Raw genomic sequence first — 25,095 nt, forward strand, 5'->3', positions numbered from 1 at the left:
TTATATTTTTATTGTATAGAAATATTTTTAATACAAAGCATGTTTATATGATTATTGGCACAGATTATATCATAATTTATAGCAGAAGCAGCAGATCCCGGTACAGGGATACATTCATGGCTATGACGTCCCCCAGGTCTAGACCTCCCTGACTTTCTGGGCAACAATAAACATCACTCTGTCATGGTCTACAATGCCAGAGATCATTATTTTCTCAAGATTCTCCTCATGTTTTATCTCAAACCCTTCTTCACTTATCACCTTCTTATAGAAACTTTCATCACATGTCACTACATGAAACTTGTCTTTTCCAATTTTAAAAAAGGAAGTATTAACAGATGCATAACATAACAGATATCCCCCCATTTTGACTAAATTGTTAATTTTTCTTAGGTTTTTTCTGTAATCCTCGTGGTCTTTACTGATTATTTCAAGAAACCATACACTCGTGGCACAGTCAAATTTTGGCAGTGTATCCAGGTAGTCTTTCCCGAGGTCACATTTTAAGATCTCCTTTATTTTACCTCTTAGAATTTCTTCTTCTTCTTCCCACCCATCGCTGTAAAATACAAACATTTCACGACAAGTGATTAGACAGTTCAAATATACCTGGAATCTTACATCTGGTGAGATTAGGAATTTGTGCTTAAAGATGATTAATAAGTTATGGGAAAACAATAAGACATGAAAAGTTTCATGAATTTAAATAAATAGTTAGTCTGCGTCTTTCACTAGACAGTAGAGGGTCAGAAGATGCATTGACAGGATTTACTGTATCAAGCCTTCTCCTCCTGTTGCTCCATTAGTTAGAGAATCCAAATGACATTGCAGCTTTGTAATAAAATGTCCCATGACAGCAGTAGAACAGCAGCACAGATCTCCCCTGCGTCTCCATGCTGCACACTTGCAGTCTCTATCTACAGGAGTAAGAACGTTCCGACAGTTGCCAAAACATGAAGACAAAAGAGAGCCCAACATCAGTCTCCTTGTGCTAAAAAGCTATTTATTTTTTTTGTTTTGCTAAATATATTTCATAATTTAATATAAAACCTCACTTTAAATAGTCACTGTATTTTTTGGAGTCAACAAAACCTATTTGTTTTTCGTCTAAACGATAAATGAAATATTTTTGAAGGAGACACCTTGCTTGGGCCTCTCGCTTAGGAACCCTACATCCTGCTGAATTCAATACCTCTGAACCTCCAGAACACTATAAAAACTCACTCATTGTCCATCATACTGTATGTTAAATCACAAAGTTGTCAAAGATAAACAATGGAGAAGGAAATTATACTTCTTACTCCACCAGTTTAACTGTTTTATCTCCATAAAAAGTTTGGAAGTCTGACTCCAGTCAAAGGACTTCGGGTCTTTGTTTCGCCACAGTTCAAGCTCTTTAATGGTGACATCATTGACTTTTAGAATTGAAATTTCTTCGAAGAACTCACAGACCGAAATAAGGTGCATGATAATGGGACCAATACTGAAGTCTATCAGGGTTTTTCCACAAACCAAACCTGTGAACAGAGAAAATTCAAGTTGAAAATGTTCACAATTTTCTATTTTATTCCTTAAAAAAGAAAAATCATTTATCAATATCATAGGTACCGTAGTTTATTTTGGCTAAATTGATTATTTTGGTTTTTTATTGTTTCCTGTTAACACTACAGAGACAAAAATCCACATCATCTGATCAAATTTACCAATTTGGCTTTGACTAATATCGAGGATATAAAACGTCTACCATGTTAGATGGATGAGCAAGATCAACAAAATTGTGACTGTTTTCTACACCAATCCATTTTCTTCATGCTGACTAGTCTCTATTCAATTGTGGCTTTCAGGTTATGCCAAGAGTCTTTCAGAATAGTCATAGATCCACAAAATGAAGAACACTTTTCTATGGGATTATCCACATGGTAGTATTTTTGGATAGTAATTATTAAGAGAGTAAAGGGTACTTTACACGCTGTGATATCGGTACCGATATCGCTAGTGAGCGTACCCGCCCCTGTCGGTTGTGCATCACTGGCAAATGACTGCCCGTGGCGCACAACATCGCTTACACCCGTCACACGGACTTACCTTCCCTGCGACGTCGCTCTGGCCGGCAAACTGCCTCCTTTCTAAGGGGGCGGTTCATGCGGCGTCACACGGCAGCCGTCCAATAGCAGATGAGGGGCGGAGATGAGCGGCCGGAACATGCCGCCCACCTCCTTCCTTCCTCATTGCTGGTGGACGGAGGTAAGGAGGTGTTCATCGCTCCTGCGGTGTCATACATAGCAATGTGTGATGTCGCAGGAACGACGAACAACATCGCTACTTACCAGACAACGATTTTTGGTAAATGAACAACCTCTCATATACCAACGATTTTTGTCTCTTTTGCGATCGTTTAAGGTCGCTCCAGCCTGTCACACGCTGCGACGTCACTAACGACGCCGGATGTGCGTCACAAACACAGTTACCCCAACGATATATCGTTAGTGATGTCGCAGCGTGTGAATGGCCCTTAAGTTGCATCAATGTGATGTTGAAAAGCACTCTGGTAGGAATGCTTCACTTACTTTCTGAGATCAGCTCTTGGCATTGGAAATTTGAAAATCAAAAAGTGATCTACTGACATTCATTCTCCGAGTCTCATTGTTACTTTGAAGGTTTTTGAGAGACATTTCTATAAACTTTATATTCAAGGGCCATATGTGCCAAATCATTCTGCAGGTCCCGAAACAATAGACTTGGCAAAAAATTAAATCTTTTCAACAGTATATAAGACATATCAGAATATCATTGTATTCGTTTAGTCAAATTCAAATGGTTTGTATATCTAATATTTGCTATCTAATCCACATACCACAGATCTTCTAGACTTGCTCATTAAAGGCAACCAATCACCAGGATTTTCCTATATAACCTAAAGCCAGTGCTATACTAGCACTATCATGCTAATTCTCTACTTACCTTTAATGGTCAGCTCGGATGCATAGGTTTTGAAATCCAAGAAAGTAGAGTTTACAGACTACAGCTGAGGATCAGATAATATCTACAGTCCCTGACAGAAGGTCTCTGGATGGATTTCTCTGATGAATCTTCAGTTGAATTACACCACAGCCGCCGCAAATACTGCAGGAGACCTACTGGAGCCCGTATGAATCCAGAAAACAGTTAAGTTTGGTGGTGGAAAGATCATTGTCTGGGGTTGCATTTAGTATGGGGTGTGCAAAACATTAGCAAGGTGGAAGGCAATGTCAATAGCCTAAAATATCAAGAAGTATTAGCTACCTCTTTCATTCCCAATCATAAAAGGGGTCAAATTCTGCAGCAGGATGGTGCTCCATCTCATACATCCATCTCTACAACAAAGTTCCTCCTGGCAAAGAAGATCAAGGTGCTCAAGGACTGGCCAGACCAGTCACCAGACATGAACATCATTGAGCATGTTTGGGGTAGGATGAAAGAGGAAGCTTGGAAGACAAAACCAAAGAATCTAGATGAACTCTGGGAGGCATGTAAGACTGCATTCATTGCCATTCCTGATGACATCAATAAATTGTATGAATCATTGTTGAACCGCATGGATGCAGTACTTCAAGCTCATGGAAGTCTCACAAATTATTAAATATGGCACTATTAGCACCACAATTTCATTCATCAATGTTATACAACATAACTTTGTATTAGAAGTTAATTATTTGTTTGAATTTCACATTACTTTCTGTGGGCGACAAAACTTGTCTTGCCAAAATCTGACCTTTCTGTGTTCATTACATGATCAATATTTCAGCTTTGCAGCAACTTTATTTTCATAACCTAAACCAAATTTGGGAGTGTTTCAGCTTTCAAAAGAGTAATTTATGAAACCAATGGATGAATTTAAAGTCAGGTTATAAGCTTTTATTTACATAACATGGATAAGCGACAGAACGTCTGTCAGGGACTGTAAGGGGGTATGCACAGTTATCCCCTCCCCCTGTTAGAATTAGCAGAAGTATTATACAAATCGACCTAGCAGAACCTGTGAAAAGGTCATACCCATGTGACCAGAAGGAGCAGGGCCTGAGCCAACAGAAAACTTTTGCTTCTCGATATCAGCTTTGTTGGCTGAGGCTCCGCCCCTTCTGGTAACATGGGTATGACCTCACCTCAGGTCTTGCTAGGTCAATTGTATAATACTTATGCTAAATCTAACAGAGGAGAGGATGTGATAGATGGATATTGTGGGTCATGTACCATTTTGTGTGGGTTCATGTTTTGGGCATGGTGGTCTGTCTATTCGATGTATTGTTTATCCTGTCTGTAGGGTTATAACTCCTTGAAGTGCTTCTGTCCCTAGGTGTGGGGGAGGGGGCCTGGAGTCCTCCTAAACTCTCTGTTTACCTGAGGGATTAGTCATTCAGTCTGGCTGAGCAGGAGAAGAGAGAAGGATTCTGTTTGGGAACTTCAAGAGTGAAGCAGGAAGATTCCTCCTCTGGGACAAAAGCTGCGGCTCCCCAGAAAGATCTGGACACTTATCACTTACTGGACTATATTCGTGTTTCTGGACTATTTTTACCCTCTGTATGGTGGATTATGTTATTGACCGTTTGATTTGCTTGGAATAAATGTTCTTTGGTTTGTTCATCCATCTCTCGCTCTGTTGATTGTGTGATATGGGAGAAGGACCCTGTCACAGAGGATAACTCTGAATACCTTGCAGATATTATCTGATCCTCTGCTGCTGTCACTCAAGAAGCTGCTGATTTTATAAACTTTACTTTCTTGGATTTCAAAGCCTATACATCCAAGCTGATCACTACAGGTATGTATAGAATCAGCCTGATAGTGTCAGTATAGCACTGGCTTTAGGTTATATACAAAAATCCTGGTGATGGTGATTGGTTCCCTTTAAAGGAGAACAAGTGTTGAATTGGGCTCCCAACTGTGCATAAATTCAAAATAGTCCAAAAAAATAGGGCACTTTTTTGACTTGTCTGTAATAAAAATGTATGGCGTCCGTGTTTTTTTTTTTTAAAGCTGAAAAAACTTGTATAGATTATTTTGACTGTAATTGTCATCATTCTACAGTGAGTGCAGATAATATATTTATATCAGAATTATGATCTGTAGGCTTCTATCACTTATAGTCATAATGATTTCTTATGGTGTTCCGAAGTGTCCTTTATAAAATATTGTCTGTACATGATTATAGGACAAGCGGTCAATAAAAAAATATAAAGTTAAGTTGGCAACCCGGGTGTTGAATCTATCAATTTTTTAAAAAAACAAGATTGGGATAAAGTTGAATTACTAGAGATGATCAAATTGATTTAATACAAATAAAATGCAAGTAGAATTTTATTAAATTCAGTAGTTCTAGTCTGCCGCCACCGTGCCAGCAGCCGACGCTGCTCGGGTCCGCGCCTTCTGGGGTGGTGGCTCGAGGGCCTCCGAACCCGGTAGTCTCGCGGACACGCCGAATAAAAAGGGGGACGTAAATGTATGGGCTAGGCCGTAGTAAGTTCGTGACGCCACCGCTGCTGTTGTAGGGCACTCAGGGGAGATGTTGTGCAGCCAGTTGTTAACCCCTCCGTGGGTAGGGATGGTGTCCCCGGGATCCGGTGTCTCTGTGCAGGGGATAGCGACCACAGGGAGTGTTTGTGTACTCACAGTTAGTAAACCACACAAGTCTCTGGTAAACCAAGGTCATGGTGGCCGGTGCTGTGGCCAGTTGCATTCGGATTCCCCACCCGGCTGGTGGTCTCTATCCTTCTCTCTGCACTGTTTTGTGTAAAGTGGACTTCCTAGAGGGAAACTCAGGAGTCCGCTCCTGGCTAGATGTGGCCTAAGGTGCCATGCCCGCAGATGCTGGCCCGTGGGATCTATGGGCCCTGGCGGTGACCTCTTATCCCTAACGGTGGGCTGTTGTCTTCTATGAGGGACTTTGGGTGGGACAGAATCTCTAGTCCTGGCCTCAATCGGTGAATTAACCAGTCTGCTTGTTTCCTGTTCTGGCTTCAGGGTCCGAGTACCCCCCTTTGTGCTATGGTTTCCGGGTCGGTTCCCCGTGTCTGTACCGGCGGGCTACAACCCTGTCCCGGTCCACCTCGGTTCTGCCGACCTGTCTTCTCATCTCCTGCTGACAGAGACCACCATCTGCCTCCTAGCCAGTGGCACCAGGGCTCCTACCCTGGTACCGTTCAACTTGAACTTTCCTGCTGGAGCTACACTTAGCTCCAGTCCACACTCCTCTCTAAACTGAACCACAAACTGATCTGCTTGTTTTCCCACCCCGGGCTGTCTGGACCCCTGGGTGGGCATGTCCCAACCGCCTGGTCATGCCCACTGGTGTGTCTATCTTTCCCTAAGGGGGGGTGACTAGGGTTTCTGGTTGGCTGTGAGTTTCCTAGTGAGGAAAGGTGTTATGCGGGGGCCTATTTGTGACTACCTGGTTTTGCCAGGGCGTCACACTAGCAAATTTGAACAATGTTTGATTCGTGTGAATTGCAAAATAAAAATTAGGAGAGGTGCCACAATCCACAATGACAGACTCCGTTATTAATCTCCGATATAGCAAGAAGTAAATGGCACTTCCTCTGTGCTGATGGTAATAGATGTAGAGGTGCGCTTCAGGTTCCAAGGCCTTTTATCAATAGAAGAATACAAGGCACTCCCAAGATTGGCTGCAACGTGTGATTTTTTTAATGTGCATAACAGAGCATTTTCGGTCCGTAGACCTTCCTCAGTAAGCACATTCGTGAAGAGGAGTTCAGCGTGGGTGATTAGCGCGGTGTCCACCACCGCATGGAGGCTGCCATCCATGCGGCGGTGGACACCGCGCTAATCACCCACTCTGAACTCCTCTTCACGAATGTGCTTACTGAGGAAGGTCTACGAACCGAAAACGCTCTGTTATGCACATTAAATAAATCACACGTTGCAGCCAATCTTGGGAGTGCCTTGTATTCTTCTATTAATCTCAGATAGGACTAGTCTGATATTTAAATTCCTGCATTTAATTTACAATTATACATCTGATTTCTAGTGCTTTAAAAAAACAAAACAAAAGTAAGACAGCACAATAGTTTTTACAGAAAAATAACCCTTCAATGTCTGATAACGTGCTTGTTAATACTATTTTTTTTCCTGTTCCTTGTGTAATCATTTTTGTGAAGGTGAAATTATAGGTTTTATTTTTTAATGTACAAAAATATCCCCTAAAATTTTCGTAATTACCTGTTAAAGCCTACCTCACAAATTGTTTGTGGCATAAACAATTATTTGCATATTTGTTGTATTAGTCAAATATTACATCTGTACATGCCACAACAGTACAGCACCCTATTGCATGTGCTGGCTTTTGAGTCATGTAACAAATGAGCATTTTTTATTTTTATTTGAGAAAGAGTGCTAAAAATCTAAAAAAAAAAAAAAAAAAAAAAAAAAAATTACTTTTAACTATGCATGTTTGTTTCTGCACTTTTTTTACTATTCTAATATGACTACCAAACTTGTGAAACCAGTGCTGTGGACTGCTGCCACGTCATGTACTTACCTGCTTAGCATTTCTTGTTTTTAATCTAATAAGGGATAAATAAATAAAGTTTATGGATTGTCAAAAATTAATTATCTTGTTTCACAAAATGCATGATAATAAAAAAGAAGAAAAGAAATAGTGGCAAAGGCATTTGACGGGATAGTGTAAAAGAAATAAACATACCACAGCTAAGAACGTGGCATCAGTCATCCAGACAGGAGTACTACCAAGCACAGAGCACAATAATTTTTCTTGGACTCTAAATGAGTCTCTCTCAAACAGTATGATGTTACCACTGATAGCGACACCTTCAGTTTGAATCCATGTTTTACACATAATGTTCTGTCTGGATCACAAATGACTAACAGGTAATTTTGGACTTCTTTTTTTCATTTTAAAAACATAAAAGTTTTGTCAGCATTGTCTGATATTACATGGACTGTTGATTACTATTGGTTACCATTAGTGATGGGCGATGCAGAACTGCAAAGATCAGGGATCGTACCGATCACAGTGATCGTGTACACGATCCTGATCACGAGCTTTCCTGGGAAACTCATGTTACAGATTAAGTCCAGGGGCTGTAAAAAAAAAAAAAAAAAACTAAAAAAAAAATCTCCCACATTATTAAAAAACATGATCATACTTACAGGTCCCGAGATGCGTCCTGCAGACCAGCTATCTCCCGGCTGCTGCTTGCGCATCAGATCATTGCTGTGCATCCGGTAAGCACAACTGCCAAAAGGAACTTGCATGACATCATAGCCATGTGACCAGTCTGGTGTGAATGTTGGTTTCCAGACATTGGTTTCCAGACTGGTCACATGACTATGACATCATCGAAGGTCCTGGAATCAGGAAGGTGGATTCATATGCTCACTGTGGGACACAGTTGTGAGGTTGAATGAAAATTATTGCTTATTTTAAAACTTTTATAAAAAATAATAAACTGAAAATTTGGGCATGCAATATTATTCATGCCCTTTAAGTTAATACTTTGTAGTGCCACCTTTTGCTGTGATTACAGCACAAGTCGCTTGGGGTATGTCTATCAGTTTTGCACATCGAGAGACTGAAATTCTTGCCCATTATTCCTTTGCAAACAGCTGGAGCTGAGAGAGGTTGGATGGAGAGCGTTTGTGAACAGATTCTTGACACAGATTCTTGGTTGGGTTCAGGTCTGGACTGTGACTTGGCCATTCTAACACCTGCATACATTTATTTGTAAACCATTCCATTGTAGATTTTGCCTTATGTTTTGGATCATTGTCTTGTTGAAAGACAAATCTCCGTCCCAGTCTCAGGTCTTTTGCAGACTCCAACAGGTTTTCTTCAAGAATGGTCCTGTATTTGACTCCATCCATCTTCCCATCAATTTTAATCATCTTCCCTATCCCTGCTGAAGAAAAGCAGGCCCAAACCATGATGCTGCCACCACCATGTTTGACAATGGGGATGGTGTGATCAGGGTGATGAGCTGTGTTGCTTTTACGCCAATCATATCATTTGGCATTGGGCCCAAAAAGTTTGATTTTGGTTTCATCTGACCAGAGCACCTTCTTCCACATGTTTGGTGTCTCCCAGGTGGCTTGTGGCAAACTTTAAAATAACACTTTTTATGGATATCTTTGAGAAATGGCTTTCTTCTTGCCACTCTTCCATAAAGGACAGATTTCTGCAGTGTACGACTTAGGCGGGCTTTGCACACTACGATATCGCAGGTGCGATGTCGGTGGGGTCAAATGGAAAGTGACGCACATCCGGCATCGCATGCGACATCGTACTGTGTAAAGCCTAGATGATACGATTAACGAGCGCAAAATCGTCGTAATCGTATCATCGGTTCAGCGTCGGCGTAATCCATAATTACGCTGATGCGACGGTCCGATGTTGTTCCTCGCTCCTGCGGCAGCACACATCACTGTGTGTCAAGCCGCAGGAGCGAGGAACATCTCCTACCGGCCTCACTGCGGCTTCCGTAGGATATGCGGAAGGAAGGAGGTGGGCGGGATGTTTACATCCTGCCTATCTCCGCCCCTCCGCCGCTATTGGCCGCCTGCCGTGTGACGTCGCTATGACGCCGCACGACCCGCCCCCTTAGGAAGGAGGCGGGTCGCCGGCCACAGCGACGGTCGCAGGGCAGGTGAGTGCGTGTGAAGCTGACGTAGCGATAATTTTCGCTACGCCAGCTATCACACGATATCGTACCTGCGACGGGGCGGGGACAATCGCGTGCGACATCGCAGCATCGGCTTGCGATGTCGCAACGTGCAAAGCCACCCTTATTGTTGTCCTATAGACAGACTCTCCCACCTCAGCTGTAGATCTCTGCAGTTCATCCAGAGTGATCATGGGCTTCTTGGCTGCATCTCTGATCAGTCTTCTCCTTGTTTGAGATGAAATTTTTGAGGGATAGCCGGGTCTTGGTAGATTTGCAGTGGTATGATACTCCTTCCATTTCAATATGATCACTTGCACAATGCTTCTTGGGATGTTTAAAGTTGTGGAAATCTTTTTTTGTAACCAAATCCGGCTTTAATATTCTCCACAACAGTATCACGGACCTGCCTGTTGTGTTCCTTGGTCTTCATGATAGTCTCAGTGTTCTGTTTAAACAACAGAGAACATCACAGAGCAGGTGCATTTATACGGAGACTTGATTACACACAGGGGATTATATTTATCATCATCAGTCATTTAGGACAACATTGGATCATTCAGAGATCCTCAATGAACTTCTGGAGTGATTTTGCTGCACTGAAAGTAAAAGGGCCGAAAAATATTGCACGCCCCAATTTTAAGTTTATTTTTTTTTACAAAAGTTTGAAAGAAGCAATAAAATTTCGTTCAACTTTACAATTGTGTTGATTCTTCACCATAACATTAACATTTTTATGTTTGAAGCCTGAAATATGGGAAAAGGTCGAAAAATTTTAGGGGCCGAATACTTTTGCAAGGCACTGTATACATTTGTACTTTTACTTTATATACCTGAGCTAAATGCTTTATAGAAACATCTCTGCATGTTAATTGTTGATTCCTTAAAGGTGGAATATGGAACATGTTGAGAGAAGTATTCTTCCAGGAGCATCTTGGTATTGATCTCATGTTTAGGATAATACAGGACTGGGCAGGAATCCATTGTAGTCATCTTTGCAGATTTTCTAGAATAAAAATGTTTTTTTATTAATACATGATGATAGCTTACCATGATTATTTTAAAGGAATTTTTAAAGAAGTGCAGGTGAAGCAGAACTGAGATTGACACTCAGAATAATAGATCATCATTAGTGATGAGTGAGTGTAATCGTTACTATTCGCTACTATCACTATCGAATTACTCATTATATTTAGAGTTTTTGTATACTCGCATCACAATATATGTATGTTGTGCCTAGCAGATTTGTTGCCCGATTTATAGCCACTAAACATGCTGAGCTTCTTAACCAATCATAGTAATGCCACAGCCATTTTGGTTGTGGCATTACTGTGATTGGTTGGCCGCGCAGCGTCATAGAGTCTATAAAAGCCCTTCCGCTGCCATTTTGTAAAAAAAAAAAAAAAAAAAAAAAAAAAAAAAAAATGCAGGTCTCCCACATTGTTCTAGGATAAATTTATTCTCTGTCTCTCTCTCTCTCCAAGTGCTTTATACTTGCTGATAACCAGCGCAGCTGTCACACTGCTACCGCTGCCTCTCCTTCTTCCGGGGCCGCTTATTAGGCTCATGCATATTCACAACTTCTCCCAACCACCAACATCTGTGATTGGTTGCAGTCAGATGCATACTTATATTGTACACTCAAATAAAAAAAAAAAAAAAAAAAAAGGCGTGCGGTTCCCCCAATTTTGATACCCAGCCAAGATAAAGCCCCACAGCTGGGGGATGCTATTTTCAGACTGGGAAAGCCTATGGTTATTAGGCTTTCCCCAGCCTAAATAGATCAGCCAGCAGCCGCCCGGAATTACCGCATCCATTAGATGTGACAGACACAGCACTGTACCAAGCTCTTCCCAATTGTCCTGGTGCATTGGCATTTGGGTTAATAAGGATTTAATAACAGCCCATAGCTGCCACTAAATCCTAGATTAGTGATTGCAGGTGTCTATGAGACACCATCCCATCAATAATCTGTAAGTGAAAGTAAATAAATATAAACACTCCAAAAATCCTTTATTTGAAATTAGAGACAAAAAAAAAAAAGCCCTCTTTCCCCACTTTATTATTCCCAATAACACCCCTGCAGGTCCTACATAATCCACACGAGCTCAAACAATGCTTACAGCACTGCGTCATCTGACGCTCACAGCGAACACAACACTGCCCGCTGTAAGCTCCACGCAGCAATTGAAGTGAGCCATGCGGTCAGCGGTGATATCAGTCACGATTTCTGAAGCCACATTTGGAGTCCTCCACCCATCAGAGCAAATCACCCAAGTTACTGAAGTGAGCCGTTCGATTAGCAGTGACGTCACTTGGGTGATTTGTGGCCACAGCTGGAGTCCTCCATTTGTGACTGCAAATCAAGCCGCAACTGAAGTGAGCCACAGGTGGAGAACTCACTTCAGTTACATCACCACTGATCACACAGATCACTTCAGTCGCAGCATGAACCTCACAGCAGTGAACCAGTGACATCACTGCCACGACGCATGCCGCACTGCAGGACCTGCATTTGTAACGTCAGGGGTTTACCCGAGTTCATTCTAATCACACGGCTCTGTCTTCACTCACAGCTGGCAGTCATGCTCTACAATGCTCGCTATGACAGGACAGGGATGTAGCAGAGCTGAATCGCCATGGGACCTCGTGTGACTTATTTCGGATCTGCAGGGGTGTTTGGGGGTTAATAAAGGGGTGAAAGAGGGTTTTGTATTTTATATTAAATTAAGGATTTTTGGGGGGTTTGTGTATTTACTTTCACTTACAGACTAGTGATGGGGGCATGGTCTCATAGACGAGTGCCATCAGTAATCTAGGACTTAATAACAGCCCATAGCTGCCACTAACTCTTTATTACCCCGATTGCCACTGCATCAGGGCAAATCGGGAACAGCTGGGTCCAGCGCCAGGATTGGCACATCTTATGGATTCGCCACTACTGGAGCAGCTGTGGGCTGCTATTTTTAGGCTGCAAAGGGTCAAACAACAATGGCCCTTCCTACCCTAATAATATCAGCCCCCAGTTACGTGCTGTACCTTGGCTGGTTTTGGAAAAATGGGGGGACCTCACATATTTATTTTTTTTAAAAAATTAAGTCAAATAATTTAAAAAAAAAAAAAAAAAAAAAAAAGCATTGGATCCCCTCTATTTTCATAAGCAGCAAAGGTACAGCAGACATGAGAGTTGCACTCTGCAGCTGCTCCTGTTCCTGTGCTGCATATGAAAAACAAGGGGGACCCCACGTCATTTCTTTTTACCTTTTTTTGGCTTGTAAAATGCAATTTAGGTTAGGTTTGGTAGGTGTTCTTGTACATCTCTAAAAGTGTCATAATACTGTGACATCTTTATTCCCAGAAACCATATGTGAGTCAGAAATGCATGCAGGCATATTCTCCAGACTCTCCCCATTCAGTTTCATCACTTTACCATCCATTTCAGCCTTTTCCTCAGGCCCCCAGACCTCTTTTTTGAGTCCAGCAGAAAATTACTCGCATTTCCCATTGACTTGGATTGTATTCATTATTCGGAACGAATATGCGGTATTACAAAATACTCGTTATAAGTATAGTGATTATGAATGTTTCAGTACTCACTCATCTATAATCATCATTCGTTAGAACACATTTACTCAATGTACAGGGGGGAATTTTATAATCACATTGGATAACTTTGAAGGAAATTCAATTGGCTGGTAAGGAGTAGTGACAGGTGGACTTGCAGATATCCAGAATCAGCGGGTCTAACCGGATTTAAAAAAAAACAAAACAACAAAATAAAAAAAAGGTTATGGTCCGGAATTGATCCCAGTTCTGTTCGGAATCCAGTCTCCATAAAAGTCTATGGGGACCAGAAGCCAGTGTTTAAAAATGGTAGTAGAAAGGTTAGGGTGATTAGAGCAAGTGTACTTATCAAGTCTCCGGGCGGCTATAACTGCTTCCAAGCCCCACTTCACTCTACATCGGGGGGCGCTCAGTAACCTCAAATATTCATTGCTTCTCCACCCACTATCAGGCTTGGCATCTGTAATTGGTTGCAGTCAGACGCGCCCCCAGCCTGTTTCACAGAGTGTTTCACTGCAAGCAATTGTCTGCGGATCACTGTAGATTGGTGCAAAAATAAAATATATAAATTGGTGTAGCATCTCCCCATATTATGATACACAGCACAGATAAAACATATGGCTACATTATGCAGCCCCCAGCTGTGTGCTTGGCTGTGTATCAAAATAAGAGAAGCCGCCTGTGGCTTTTCTAAAAAAAATATTTAAACAAATAATTGGAAAAACAATGGTATGTGGTCACTCCCAATTTTGATACCCAGACATGATAAAGCCCAGGAGCTGGAGGCTAGTAGGCTCAGGCTGGGAACACCCATGCTTATTGCCCCCCCCCCCCAGAATAAAAAGAACAGCCTTAAGCTGCAAAGGCTTGTCACATCCATTAGATGCGACATTTCCAGAACTTTACGTGGCTCATCCCCATTGCCCTTGTGCGGTGACAATCATAATAATAATCTTTATTTATATAGCGCCAACATATTCCGTAGCGCTTTACAATTCAGGAAGATCATATACAAGCAAGTAACAGTTATGGAAAACACAATATTTAGATGGGGAAAAAAAAGACAACCCTGCTCGTAAGAGCTTACAAATCTACAATGAGATATGGGGGGGCAAGGCACAAGTGCTTATTTACAATGGCAATCCAGCCATCTCAAGGAAATGGCAATCAGGGTAATAAGGGGTTAATAACAGCCCACAGCTGCCACTAAGCCCTAGATTAGTAATTGGAGGTGTCTATGAGATACCCCATTACAAAACAGCAAGCAAGAGTTGTATGCAGCACCTTTGGTAGATTCCTTCACTCAAAGGATAAGTCAGGTCCAAGAGATCCACTTGGCTTCCATAGTACAACTTAAAGTAATGGACAGCATCGCAGGGGTGTATTCCATTCCAACCGCATGGTGTTTTTTTGCCAGGAGGTTTAGATGCGAGGCAGGAATATGCTGTTGAAATTTCAGCACCAAATCTGCCAAAAAATGCAATTTTCTGTCAGGAAAAACAAAACTGAACTCAGTGACCTCACTTGAGGTGAGGTCACTGAGATTACTGAGGTCACCTAAAATGGGGATACCTGTGATCACAGGTGGAGGACCATAGGAATCTCCAGCTCTGACCGCTAATAACCTGAGTGACATCACCTCTCATCACTGCGGCTCATTCTGTGCCTAACGCCCACAGTGACTGGTCATGTTCTATGGCTTCCTCCTGTTACTTCAGATGTAGTAGAGCTGGAATCTTTCTGGGACCTCATGTGGATTACGTTGGACCGGGGTGTTTTCGGGGTTAATAATTTGGTAAAGAGAGTGGTTTTTTTTTTCAAATAAATAATTTTTTTGGAGTTTGTGTTTATTTATTTTCACTTAGAGATTAATAATGGGGAGTCTCATAAATGCCTCCCATTACTAATCTAGTGCTTAATGGCAGCTGTGAGTTGTTATTAACCCCTTATTACCACGACTGCCATTGTGCCGGGGCAATCGGGATAAGTCAGGTAAAGTTATGGGATTGTCACATCTAATAAATGTGACAATCCTGCATGGCTGCAGGCTGCTATTTTTTAGCTGGGTAAACTATAACCATGGGCGTCCTGTTAAGATATAGTGACCGAGGAGGATCAGAAAAAGGACAAAACTCTTAAACCCCCCCAAAAAACAGAGTGGCTGGAACCTTAATGGACTGCAGACCTAATACTGACACACAACTAGAAGTAGCCGTGAGGCGTGCCTAGGATGACCTGGTCGCCTCGAAACAGCCGGAGAACTAAATATTCTTACAAAGAGAAATATTAGAAAAGCTAATCTGCCTCAGAGCAGTCCCCAACGATATAGATAGCCCCCCACATGTAAAGACTACGGTGATATAGGAAAACACAATACGTAGCTAGAAAATCGATTCAGCAAAGTTGAGGCCCAAACTATCTGCATAGGAGAGAATAGGAAAGAGCACTGACTGTAGTCGTAAAAACCCTATTAAATACCAGCATGCCTGATATGGAAAAATACTGAGCCTAAACAGGCTCTCCCCCGCTATATCAGTACTCTGGTTTTACTGGGATCCAAGAAAAACATATATAGAGAAGGGACTGAATTTAGTACCAAGCATGACAAAACACAATACATAGCAGAACATGGAGCAAGGTACACAGATGCTCCCAGCAGGGAATGATCCAACTCCGCCAAGAACGCCACACAGGCAAAATAACAAGAAAGTGAAAACCATAAGCAGAGGTATAAAGGCCAACTTATCCGAGAGGAGTTCTGGTAGACAGAGAATAGGGCTGGTTTTAGAATGTCCTTAGCACACAGGAGATACATTGAGCACTGGCAAGGAACAGGAGGACACTACTCAGTTATATAGGCCCAATCCGAATGGCCTGATTGCCAATCCTCCTCAGCTGTGATTCCCATTCAGCAAGTCAACTGCACTACCAGCACTGACCACAAGAGGGAGCCCCAAACTGGAATCTAATTCAAATGTATTCACAACAGCCTCCCCAGCCTGAGACTATCAGCCCCCAGTTGTAACTTTATCTTGGCTGGGTATCAAAATCAGGGGTGGGGGGGGGGGGGGGGGAACCACATGCCAGTCTTTTCATTATTTAAATATTTAAAAAAAAAAAGCCACATGCAGTTCCTCTTATATTTATACAAGCCAAGCCAAGATAAGCACACGACTGGGGGCTGCAGCCTGTAGCTGTATGCTTTAGCTGTGCTGGGTATCAATAAGGGGGACCCTATGCCAATTTTTTCTTTAGTTTTTTTTTTCTCTAATATACAGTGACTCCCAGTGAGGGCCCGTGAATGCAAGTAATCAGACACGCTATTAGACAGGTTAGGGGCGATGTCTGACTGCAACCAATCACATGCTAGGACTGCAGTTGGGGGGAAGCTGTGAATAAGTATGAGGCTAATGAGCAGCCCCGGAAGAAGAATGAGCTGTCTGGAGGTAGTTACAGCCATGCCAGAGACTTGGTAAATATAGCGCGCTGGCTTTATTTTAATCTTTCCTTTTTTTCTATTTCCTGAGTTGCCAGATCATTACCCAGAGTTCCTTGAGAACTTCGAGCCCAGCACCCAGATACTTTTGAAATTGACCAGACTTTTACTTTCCGGGTCCACCCATCACTAGTAAGGAGTAAAATATAAAATAAAACCTTAAGTACAAGTGTTTCCTGTTTGGGCCTGTGGGTAAATGGCTGCGTATTTCCACTTGCTTTCAAAGGCCTGTAGTTGGGAGAGCTGCACTGGGACAAAGAACCAGACATGGTTGTTGATGGTGCTTGAGAATGTGCAACAGGTGCAGGTATACACACAGCCCCTTCTTTCCGAATAAGGTTTGCGAAACGTGCGTCGGGGTGTACAGACTTTGGCAGTGACACTTCATGGGTATTTACTTGGTATTTGATCTTTACTTTTTACTTAGTCTGTCACCTCACAGATTCCCCTTCTTTGGCTCCATACATGGGATTTTTTTTTTTTGCACCTAGCTAGATACCACTAGCTTGGATACTTCATGCACTTTAGAGCTATCTAACGGTCATTTTTGGTACCTCACTTTACAGATGATTTTTCAAATCTATCATATTGATCACATATTATACATTTCTTGTTTACCCGAACACTTATTTTTTGTGTGTGTGTTTCTTGCCATTGTCCTATTTTTCTGTCCTGATATTTACTTATTATAAATATGTATATCATACTACTTTTTTAAAAAAAAATATATTTCTTTGTTACTTTAGTTAAGAATTTTCATATTTTACATTAGGTATTTGATTGATTTAGTTGATTGATATAGTTACACTATTACTTGTCCATCAGGTCTCCTACACTGTTTCTGGGGTAGAGTAGGCCAAGCACGGCATCACTGAGTCTTACATAGACCAATGGCATGCCAATCAGAATAATTCCAGTAGCTAACATGGCTATGGCATTACAGTGTATGACAGGCAATCCAGTCATGTTTAGTGGATGAAAAACAGCTGCAAACATGCAGGGCGGGGACAGAGCTCAAGCATGGTGCTCGAGCACCAGGGATACTCAATCGAGTATCAAGCAGTGGTTGGCATGCGTGACCATCACTTATGTCTATCAATACAGGCACATGGTGCACGCTTGTTGTGTCCAAATATTTACATGCAATCTTCCCCTGATTGTTTTCCATCTCTGCCCTTCTTTGCAGTATTTAGATTTTCCTGTATCCATGGCAAAATCTCAGCTTGGCGCACTCTTATACATGGCTTACATTTTGAGTAATCATCATGTGATGACAGCTTCTGTGCTAATTGCGCACTTACAGTGTCACAATCTCTCAAAGATAGCGGAGAACTGAGTCCCCTAAGCAGTGCCTCAAGCTAGGGAGTCCTATGCTATCCCCATTCTTAGGTATACCCCTAATGGTGGGGATGCCTAAGTCTTCTTCCCAGCCCTTCACCTGACCAGTTTTACTCTATTTCCCCGTCCCAGAGAGAGAGATGGGACAGGAGTGTAATGAGAGTGTAATGAAAGTCACAAATATAGTCAGGCAAGTGAATAAGCAAAACTGTCATACAGCACGTACACACAAAAGGTAAAAGACAATAAGAGATTCAGGAAGAAAACACAAGAGAAGGAATGAAGCTGCAAAACAACATTGGTAAATTCCACAACTGCAACAAGCAAATAGCACAATTTTCACCAGATAATATTAAACACCACACATCGCAGACCAACTTAGAAACTATAGCTGGCATAGATAGAAGATTTCATCCAACTAAAATAAAAGAGGAGCAGATGTAATTGATCTCCCCATTACATGTGATCAAAGGAACTTAAGCAGACTAGCAGTGATAACCTCCCGCTAGCCTGCCTATGAATTAGCACACAGCAGGTCGACATCCAAGTTTTCCTGCATTGATTCCAGACACCAGAGAAACCAAATCAGGTGGAGTGTCAGAATCTGCAATGTGAACAGCGCCTGCCACCGCCATTACATTTGATGACGTTTGTGCAAAACTCCGTGTGACATAGTCACATGCTGATGAGCTGTTCCACGTAAAACTATAGCCTCTGCTTCTTTGATATAAGTGGGAAGAGAAACTAGTTGCCGCATAAGTTTGAAAATTGCTTATGAATGGTTGTGATGACCGCCAGGGCTGGATTTAAGAGGTGGGTGACCTGGGGCCTATTTTGGAGGGAGGCCCATTTTTCAAGGTGTTGCAATATGTAACACAAAATGATACGAACGCAAGTTTATTTACAAAAATCATTTACGCAGAGTAATTCAGTTAAAATCATTAATTTTTTACAATCCAGGCATTTTCCTTGATATTTATGCTGCAAAATCACCATGCTTGTAAATGTACTCCCATCCTGGCATGTTTCCTGCATCCTTGCATGTTTCCCCACCCTACCATGTTTTTCCCCCAGCCTGCCATGTTTTCCCCCAGCCTGCCATGTTTTCCCCCATAATGGCATGTTACATAATCCTTCCATGTTTCCCCATCCTTCCATGTTTCCCCATCCTTCCATGTTTCCCCATCCTTTCTATGTTTTCCCCCATACTGCCATGTTACCCCATGCTGTCATTTCTCCCCCCCACCTTGACACAGCCACTGCTGCACACAGTTTTAAAAAAAAACAAAAAACAAAACCTCACTTTCCAGCACCAGCTACACCGCTGCGCACCGCTGGGTCGGGTCCTCATTTCCTGCGCTGCCACCAGTCGTCATTACGCCGGCACCGCTTACTGGGTTGTAGGGATATGGGGTACTCTGATGTCACGGTGGTGGCCATTGCCCGGTCCCATGCCCTGGGCCTTTTTTGTAATGGGGATATTTACAGGGGAAAATAGAATAATGTTCACTTGTGACACCACTTGCGGTGTTGCGGCTAAGTGTAGGGAGCCGCCGCTGCAGAATGTCTCTACTGGGGCTGGCGGTATTGGCAGCTAGAATTGTAGACCCTCCACAAGTAGGGTTTTGCCCCAGAGGGCGTATGATGCAGTGGGCGTCGGAAGAAGGTAGTCCACACAGGTGTTCAGTGCAACTGGTTTACTCACTGCTGGTAGATGTTGACTGGTTGCCCAAGGCGGGCTGGTTTCGCCTCCAGGTCCCCTTCATGCCAGTGCCAGTTTGGTTCTCTGGTACCTTCTTCCCCTGCACCCATCTCTGGTTAGTGGGTCCCCGTGGTATGGAACACTGGGGGTCCCCGTTCTGTGGTTTGTCCACTTCTGTCTGCCTGACGGTAGCGTGAACCCTGTGGGGATGGAGTCTCTGGTCCTGTCCCTGGTTCTACCTTTGCTACTGAGTCTTCGGATTCTTTAGGGTCAGCAAGGTCCCTGATGGTCCCCTTGCTGTGCAGGTGTTAACAGGTCGGCTTGAAGATCTTTCCTGTCCTTGGGTCTTGTACCCCATCGGTGCGTAGTTGCGGGAGTACTGCTGCGTACTCCACTGGCAACCACTTCTCCTGGGTACCAGGTCACTGTTAACTCGAGTCAGGACGTCACTTCGGTTCCACCTTTACTGTCTGACACTAGACTTATTCTCCACAGTCTGCCCCTCCCACCTGGTCAACTAGTGGACTGGATTGGCTGCACCTCTAGGCGGCCATCCATTGGTCCCACACTAGCCCTGTACCATTGTTTGGGGGATTGTTGGGGAAAACTGGGATTATCAGGGTTTTGTTGGTACCGACACTAGGGTTCTGGGTCCCTAAGGGGGTAGGACCTTCATCCTTGTGGGGATGCAGAACCTTGTAGCACCCCAATGGCTTCAGGGGCACTACAGATGCTCCAGCTGTCTCCTAGGCAACATGCCTGCGGCCTAGGAGAGGAGGAGTGTCAGAGCAAGGAGAAATTTCTCCTCTGCTCCAACACAACTTTGAACTACCGGCGTGATTACACCAGCAGTTCCAAGTGGCTGAATGAGGCGACAGCGCGCGTGCTGACAGAAAGGGCTCTGCGTGCCCTGTCTGGCACGCGTGCCATAGGTTCGCCATCACTGGCCTAGAAGCTTCTGTTGAGATCAGAGAAGGCTGCCACATGCCATAAGCTAAGCATTAGCCAGGTCAGTGGATGCTGATGCAGGTGCCATGACTCTGCGCGAGTCACTGAGATGTAGGACCGTAGCCAAATCCCTACACTTTCAATAGTTTTTCTTTAGAAACCGTTCACCGCAAAGAGACGTGTATTTCACATGTTTTGAGATATTTTTCCCTATATTGGTGGGAGGCCACTTGGTGGGTGGCCCAGGGCCCGAGCCCCTTGCCCCCCACCCCTAAATCCAGGCCTGATGACCGCTCTAACTGGCAAGCATAACTGAATCCTGACAGTAAGTATATTACACTCTGAGCATGCTTTGTTGCTTAATTTAATAATTAATTCTCCTAACATGAAATAAGATGTAGTAACTTCTCAGACAGCACAATACTTTAGTAACATAACAATGTGTCACGCTATCTGACAAGTTATGGATTGTATAGGATCAAGACTAATAATAAATAAACCATATAACTGCAGGTTAACTATAGACACCACCTCCTTTTCATCCATTATTCACACTGTTCTCCCACACTGTCTCCAGTACCCCAGCATGTGATTCCAGCAGCGTCATCAGATGATCATGTTGCTAATATCGCCCTGATCCCCGGGAGTTTCGGAGTTTTCTGAGATTTAATATGTACTTTTGACGAGAATGGAACCAGCATGTTACATGCTCTATTAAGCTGACAGCCGGCGCGGGGAACAATCAAATCTTACTCCTAACAAGCAGCAAAATTCTACAGTCTGGAATGGACACTTTGTATCACTGTATTAGGTGACCAAGTGCCTCTGTGGTGGATGTGCCCAGTACAATTCCCTGCCTGCCCTCCCTAGATACACCCCTGTTCTATGACCCTATAAAGCAAGAGTTGAAAATCAAAAAAATAAGGGAAGATAGAGGGAAAACAAGTAGGTGATAAGGTGCGCTTAAATGTTTGGCCACACCATGGGTGTGTGGCGCCCTGGACTAGCCAGGTTGTCACAAGTAACACTCACACACCCCCACCCCCACTAGACAGTAAAATTAGCCAAACACAAAACCCTTTTTGCCTCCCTCCAGGGTCTGATGTCCACACCAGGTGGGGCAGAGCCAAGCGGTTGGCCCCACACACCGAGGAGTTCACAGGCCTGGAGGCGGGAAAAACAGACAGAACAGTTCAGGAGTCGAGTTGAGGAGGTTGAAGAGAGGAGTGTCTGGGTTTGTGGCCCAGGCAGACGGGCCACAAACAAGGTTGGCAGACGGTGGTGGCCATCTGCAGGAGTGGTGAAGCAACGCGGAACCATAGGACCGGGGTCGGGGTTGGCCCGCCGGTACCGACCGGGGAGCGAAGTGAAGCCAGCACACACAGGCAGGGCCATCGGACCCAGACCAGTCTTGGAGCCGCCGACTATAGTCAAATCCGACTGACAGGAACCCCAGGGGTTTCCTAACAACCAAAGACCCGTTAGAAGGCAACCGCCCACACCGTGAGGGTATACAGCTACCGCCTAAGGCTAGAGACCCAAGGGCCACTACCTGCGGGCAAACGGGCTCCTCCGGCATCCATATACCGGGGAGCGGACTACCGTTGCGAATCCACCGTAGTCAAACAAGTACACAAAGGTGCAGGGAAAGACAGCCGCCATCACCTGTCCGGGGAGAGACACGGCAGCCGGCTGCGGGACCTGTCCATGCAGCAGTTTGGTTTACTGAGGACTTTGTGCATATCTTACTGAGTGAGTACACCCGTACCATCCGGAACCGCGCCGCGCTGTCCCTGCAACCCTGCACCTAACCAACCCTGCCTCCCCGTCACACCACCGGGACCACCGACCCCTACCCACGGAGGGGGAAAACAACATCCCAGCTGCTCACTACCATCGCTCTCGGGATCCCCGTCACCAGCAGCAGTGGTGCCCATCTTCACCACAACCCGTGGGTGGCGTCACGGACTAAGGGCGGCTTTGCACGTTGCGACATCGCACGTGCTATGTCGGTGGGGTCAAATCGAAAGTGACGCACATCCGGCGTCACTTTCGACATCGTACTGTGTAAATGCTAGATGATACAATGAACGAGCACAAAATCGTCGTTATCGTATCATTGCATTCACCGACATTTCCATAATGCCGGTGCAGCAACAGGTACGATGTTGTTCCTCGTTCCTGTGGCAGCACACATCGCTGTGTGTGAAGCCGCAGGAGCAAGGAACATCTCCTACCTGCCGCCAGCTGCTCTACGGAAGGAAGGAGGTGGGCGGGATGTTTACATCCTGCTCATCTCCGCCCCTCCGCCGCTATTGGCCACCTGCCGTGTGACGTCGCTATGACGCCGCACGACCCGCCCCCTTAGGATTGAGGCAGGTCGCCGGCCAGAGCGACGGCTGCAGGGCAAGTGAGTGCATGTGAAGCTGGCATAGCAATAATTTTTGCTACGCCAGCTATCACACGATATTGTACCTGCGACGGGGGCGGGGACTATCGCGTGCGACATCGCAGCATCGGCTTGCAATGTCGCAACGTGCAAAGCCCGCCTAAATCCCCCAAACCAACCACCCCTTTCACTCATGGGCGAGGGGCGCCGCTCGAGTCCCCGGATCCAGCCCACCACTCGAGCCACTGACCAGCAGCAGCCGCAGCAGCGCCGGACCCAAGCGTTAGCGAGAGCGCAGCGGCGGCGTCCTCCCTGCCCGCGACAGGTGCACCCACAGATAGCATTCTCTATCTTAGGCGGTATTTCTATGAGTTTGAAGCAGCAGAATCAGAAGTCATCAAATAATATACAAATACAGATAAGATCATTAATGGGAAACTGTCAGCAGGAGATCACATCCCAAACTATATGCAGTATAGCTCTTTCACAGACAAGTCCAGCAATACAGGTTAGTCCGTTAGTTTGTTACAGACAAAATCAGAGCTTGAATGATGGATTTACAATGGGAGGGGAATAGATCTGGAGTGACAGAGGCTTCAAATCTACAGTCTTATTTCCATATCAAATAAATTGCTGATTTCTCAGTAATGGAGGAGTGGACTGCCCATGGAAATGTATTGCCAGACTTGTCATTAAAAGAACTACATGTGCATATAATAAGTTTAATATGTGAAATCCTGCTGACAGATTCCCTTTAATACATAAATGTCATTACCGGAGTGGCTGTCCGATCTCAGTGGATGTCTGCTGATAGATCTTGTTTGAGAAACAAACAGAACGGCAACTGATCTCCAGAAAACTAATGGATTTTATATAGGGCAAAGCTGATGGCAGTGATACGTCATTTGGCGTGCAATCAAACAATGGTGTCAATGATGCAAGTTATTGAGATAGAGCAGAATGGTATGCAGAAGACAGGACACCGCCTGCCCGACAATCCATCATATCCTTACTGAAAATGCTGGAACATGTCAGGTGATATCGAAGAAAATTAGATCTAAGCAGCTTTTATTAATAGCTTCAAATAAAAGAATGACTGCAGGTGAGAAATAGCAAACTATTTTCAAGTATATTTTAGGTTCTGCAATATCATTTGCGATTTCAAATTTTGTATGGAGGCATGGATCGCAATAATAGGTGGTGCAGGGCAGAAAATGACCCTTTTATGGAAGTGACCCCTCAGTTCTTTGATGTCAGAAGATGAACTATAAAGTCCTATAAATCTAGTACAGTTAAGCGGGCTTTACATGCTACAACAAATCTAACAATGTGTCAGCAGGGTCACGTCGTAAGTGATGCACATCCGGCATCGTTCGTGTTGTTGCAGTGTGTGACAGCTACGTGCTATTGCGATTGAACGTAAAACCGTTCATCGCACGCACATCGTTAATTTCCTTAAAATTGCACGTTGGGTTGTTCAATGTTCCCGAGGCAGCACACATCGCAGTGTGTGACACCCCGGGAATGATGAATAGATCTTACCTGCGTCCCGCGGCTCCCGCCGGCTATGCGGAAGGAAGGAGGTGGGCGGGATGTTTACGTCCCGCTCATCTCCGCCCCTCCGCTTCTATTGGCCGGCTGCCGCGTGACGTCGCTGTGACGCCGAACGTCCCTCCCACTCCAGGAAGTGGATGTTCGCCACCCACAGCAAGGTCGTATGGAAGAGTAAGTACGTGTGACGGCAAATCGTTTGTGCGACACGGTCAACAAATTGAACGTGTCGCACATACGATGATGGCGTGTCACATCGCATACGATATCGTATGCGAAATTGACACGTGTAAAGCAGGCTTTACTCATGCTTTAAGTGTGTGTTCCTCTTCCATAAAATCTTGGTTCCCAGGCAGTTTATTTTAAATAAGCAAATCGGCTTTACTCACTGCCCTAAGGTTCACCGGAGAGTCTGCTGCCCCCAGGGTCTGACACT

General features: G+C 44.1%; 1 protein-coding gene across 1 annotated transcript; it reads right to left on the reverse strand.

The window, feature by feature from the left end:
- Window positions 1-23,962, reverse strand: LOC142276598 (nicotinamide N-methyltransferase-like). Its single transcript, XM_075332608.1, has 4 exons — window positions 23,884-23,962; window positions 10,505-10,677; window positions 1,307-1,517; window positions 1-559 (listed from the first exon to the last, which is right to left on the reverse strand). The coding sequence occupies exons 2-4, from the start codon at window positions 10,662-10,664 to the stop codon at window positions 139-141; spliced, it is 792 nt and encodes a 263-aa protein (XP_075188723.1). The 5' UTR covers window positions 10,665-10,677; window positions 23,884-23,962; the 3' UTR covers window positions 1-138.
- Between the last annotated feature and the right edge of the window lie 1,133 nt (window positions 23,963-25,095).

This window comes from Anomaloglossus baeobatrachus, chromosome 1 (genome assembly GCF_048569485.1).
Source record: "Anomaloglossus baeobatrachus isolate aAnoBae1 chromosome 1, aAnoBae1.hap1, whole genome shotgun sequence".
In the NCBI taxonomy this organism is placed as follows: Eukaryota; Metazoa; Chordata; class Amphibia; order Anura; family Aromobatidae; genus Anomaloglossus; species Anomaloglossus baeobatrachus.

Excerpts from the sequence above, each read along its gene's own strand:
- LOC142276598 (XM_075332608.1), bottom strand. The coding sequence starts at position 10,664 with ATGACTACAATGGATTCCTGCCCAGTCCTGTATTATCCTAAACATGAG. Across the intron at positions 1,518-10,504 it reads CTATAAAGCATTTAGCTCAG|GTTTGGTTTGTGGAAAAACC; the intron begins GTATATAAAGTA and ends CTCTGTTCACAG. Across the intron at positions 560-1,306 it reads GAGATAAAACAGTTAAACTG|CGATGGGTGGGAAGAAGAAG; the intron begins GTGGAGTAAGAA and ends TGTATTTTACAG.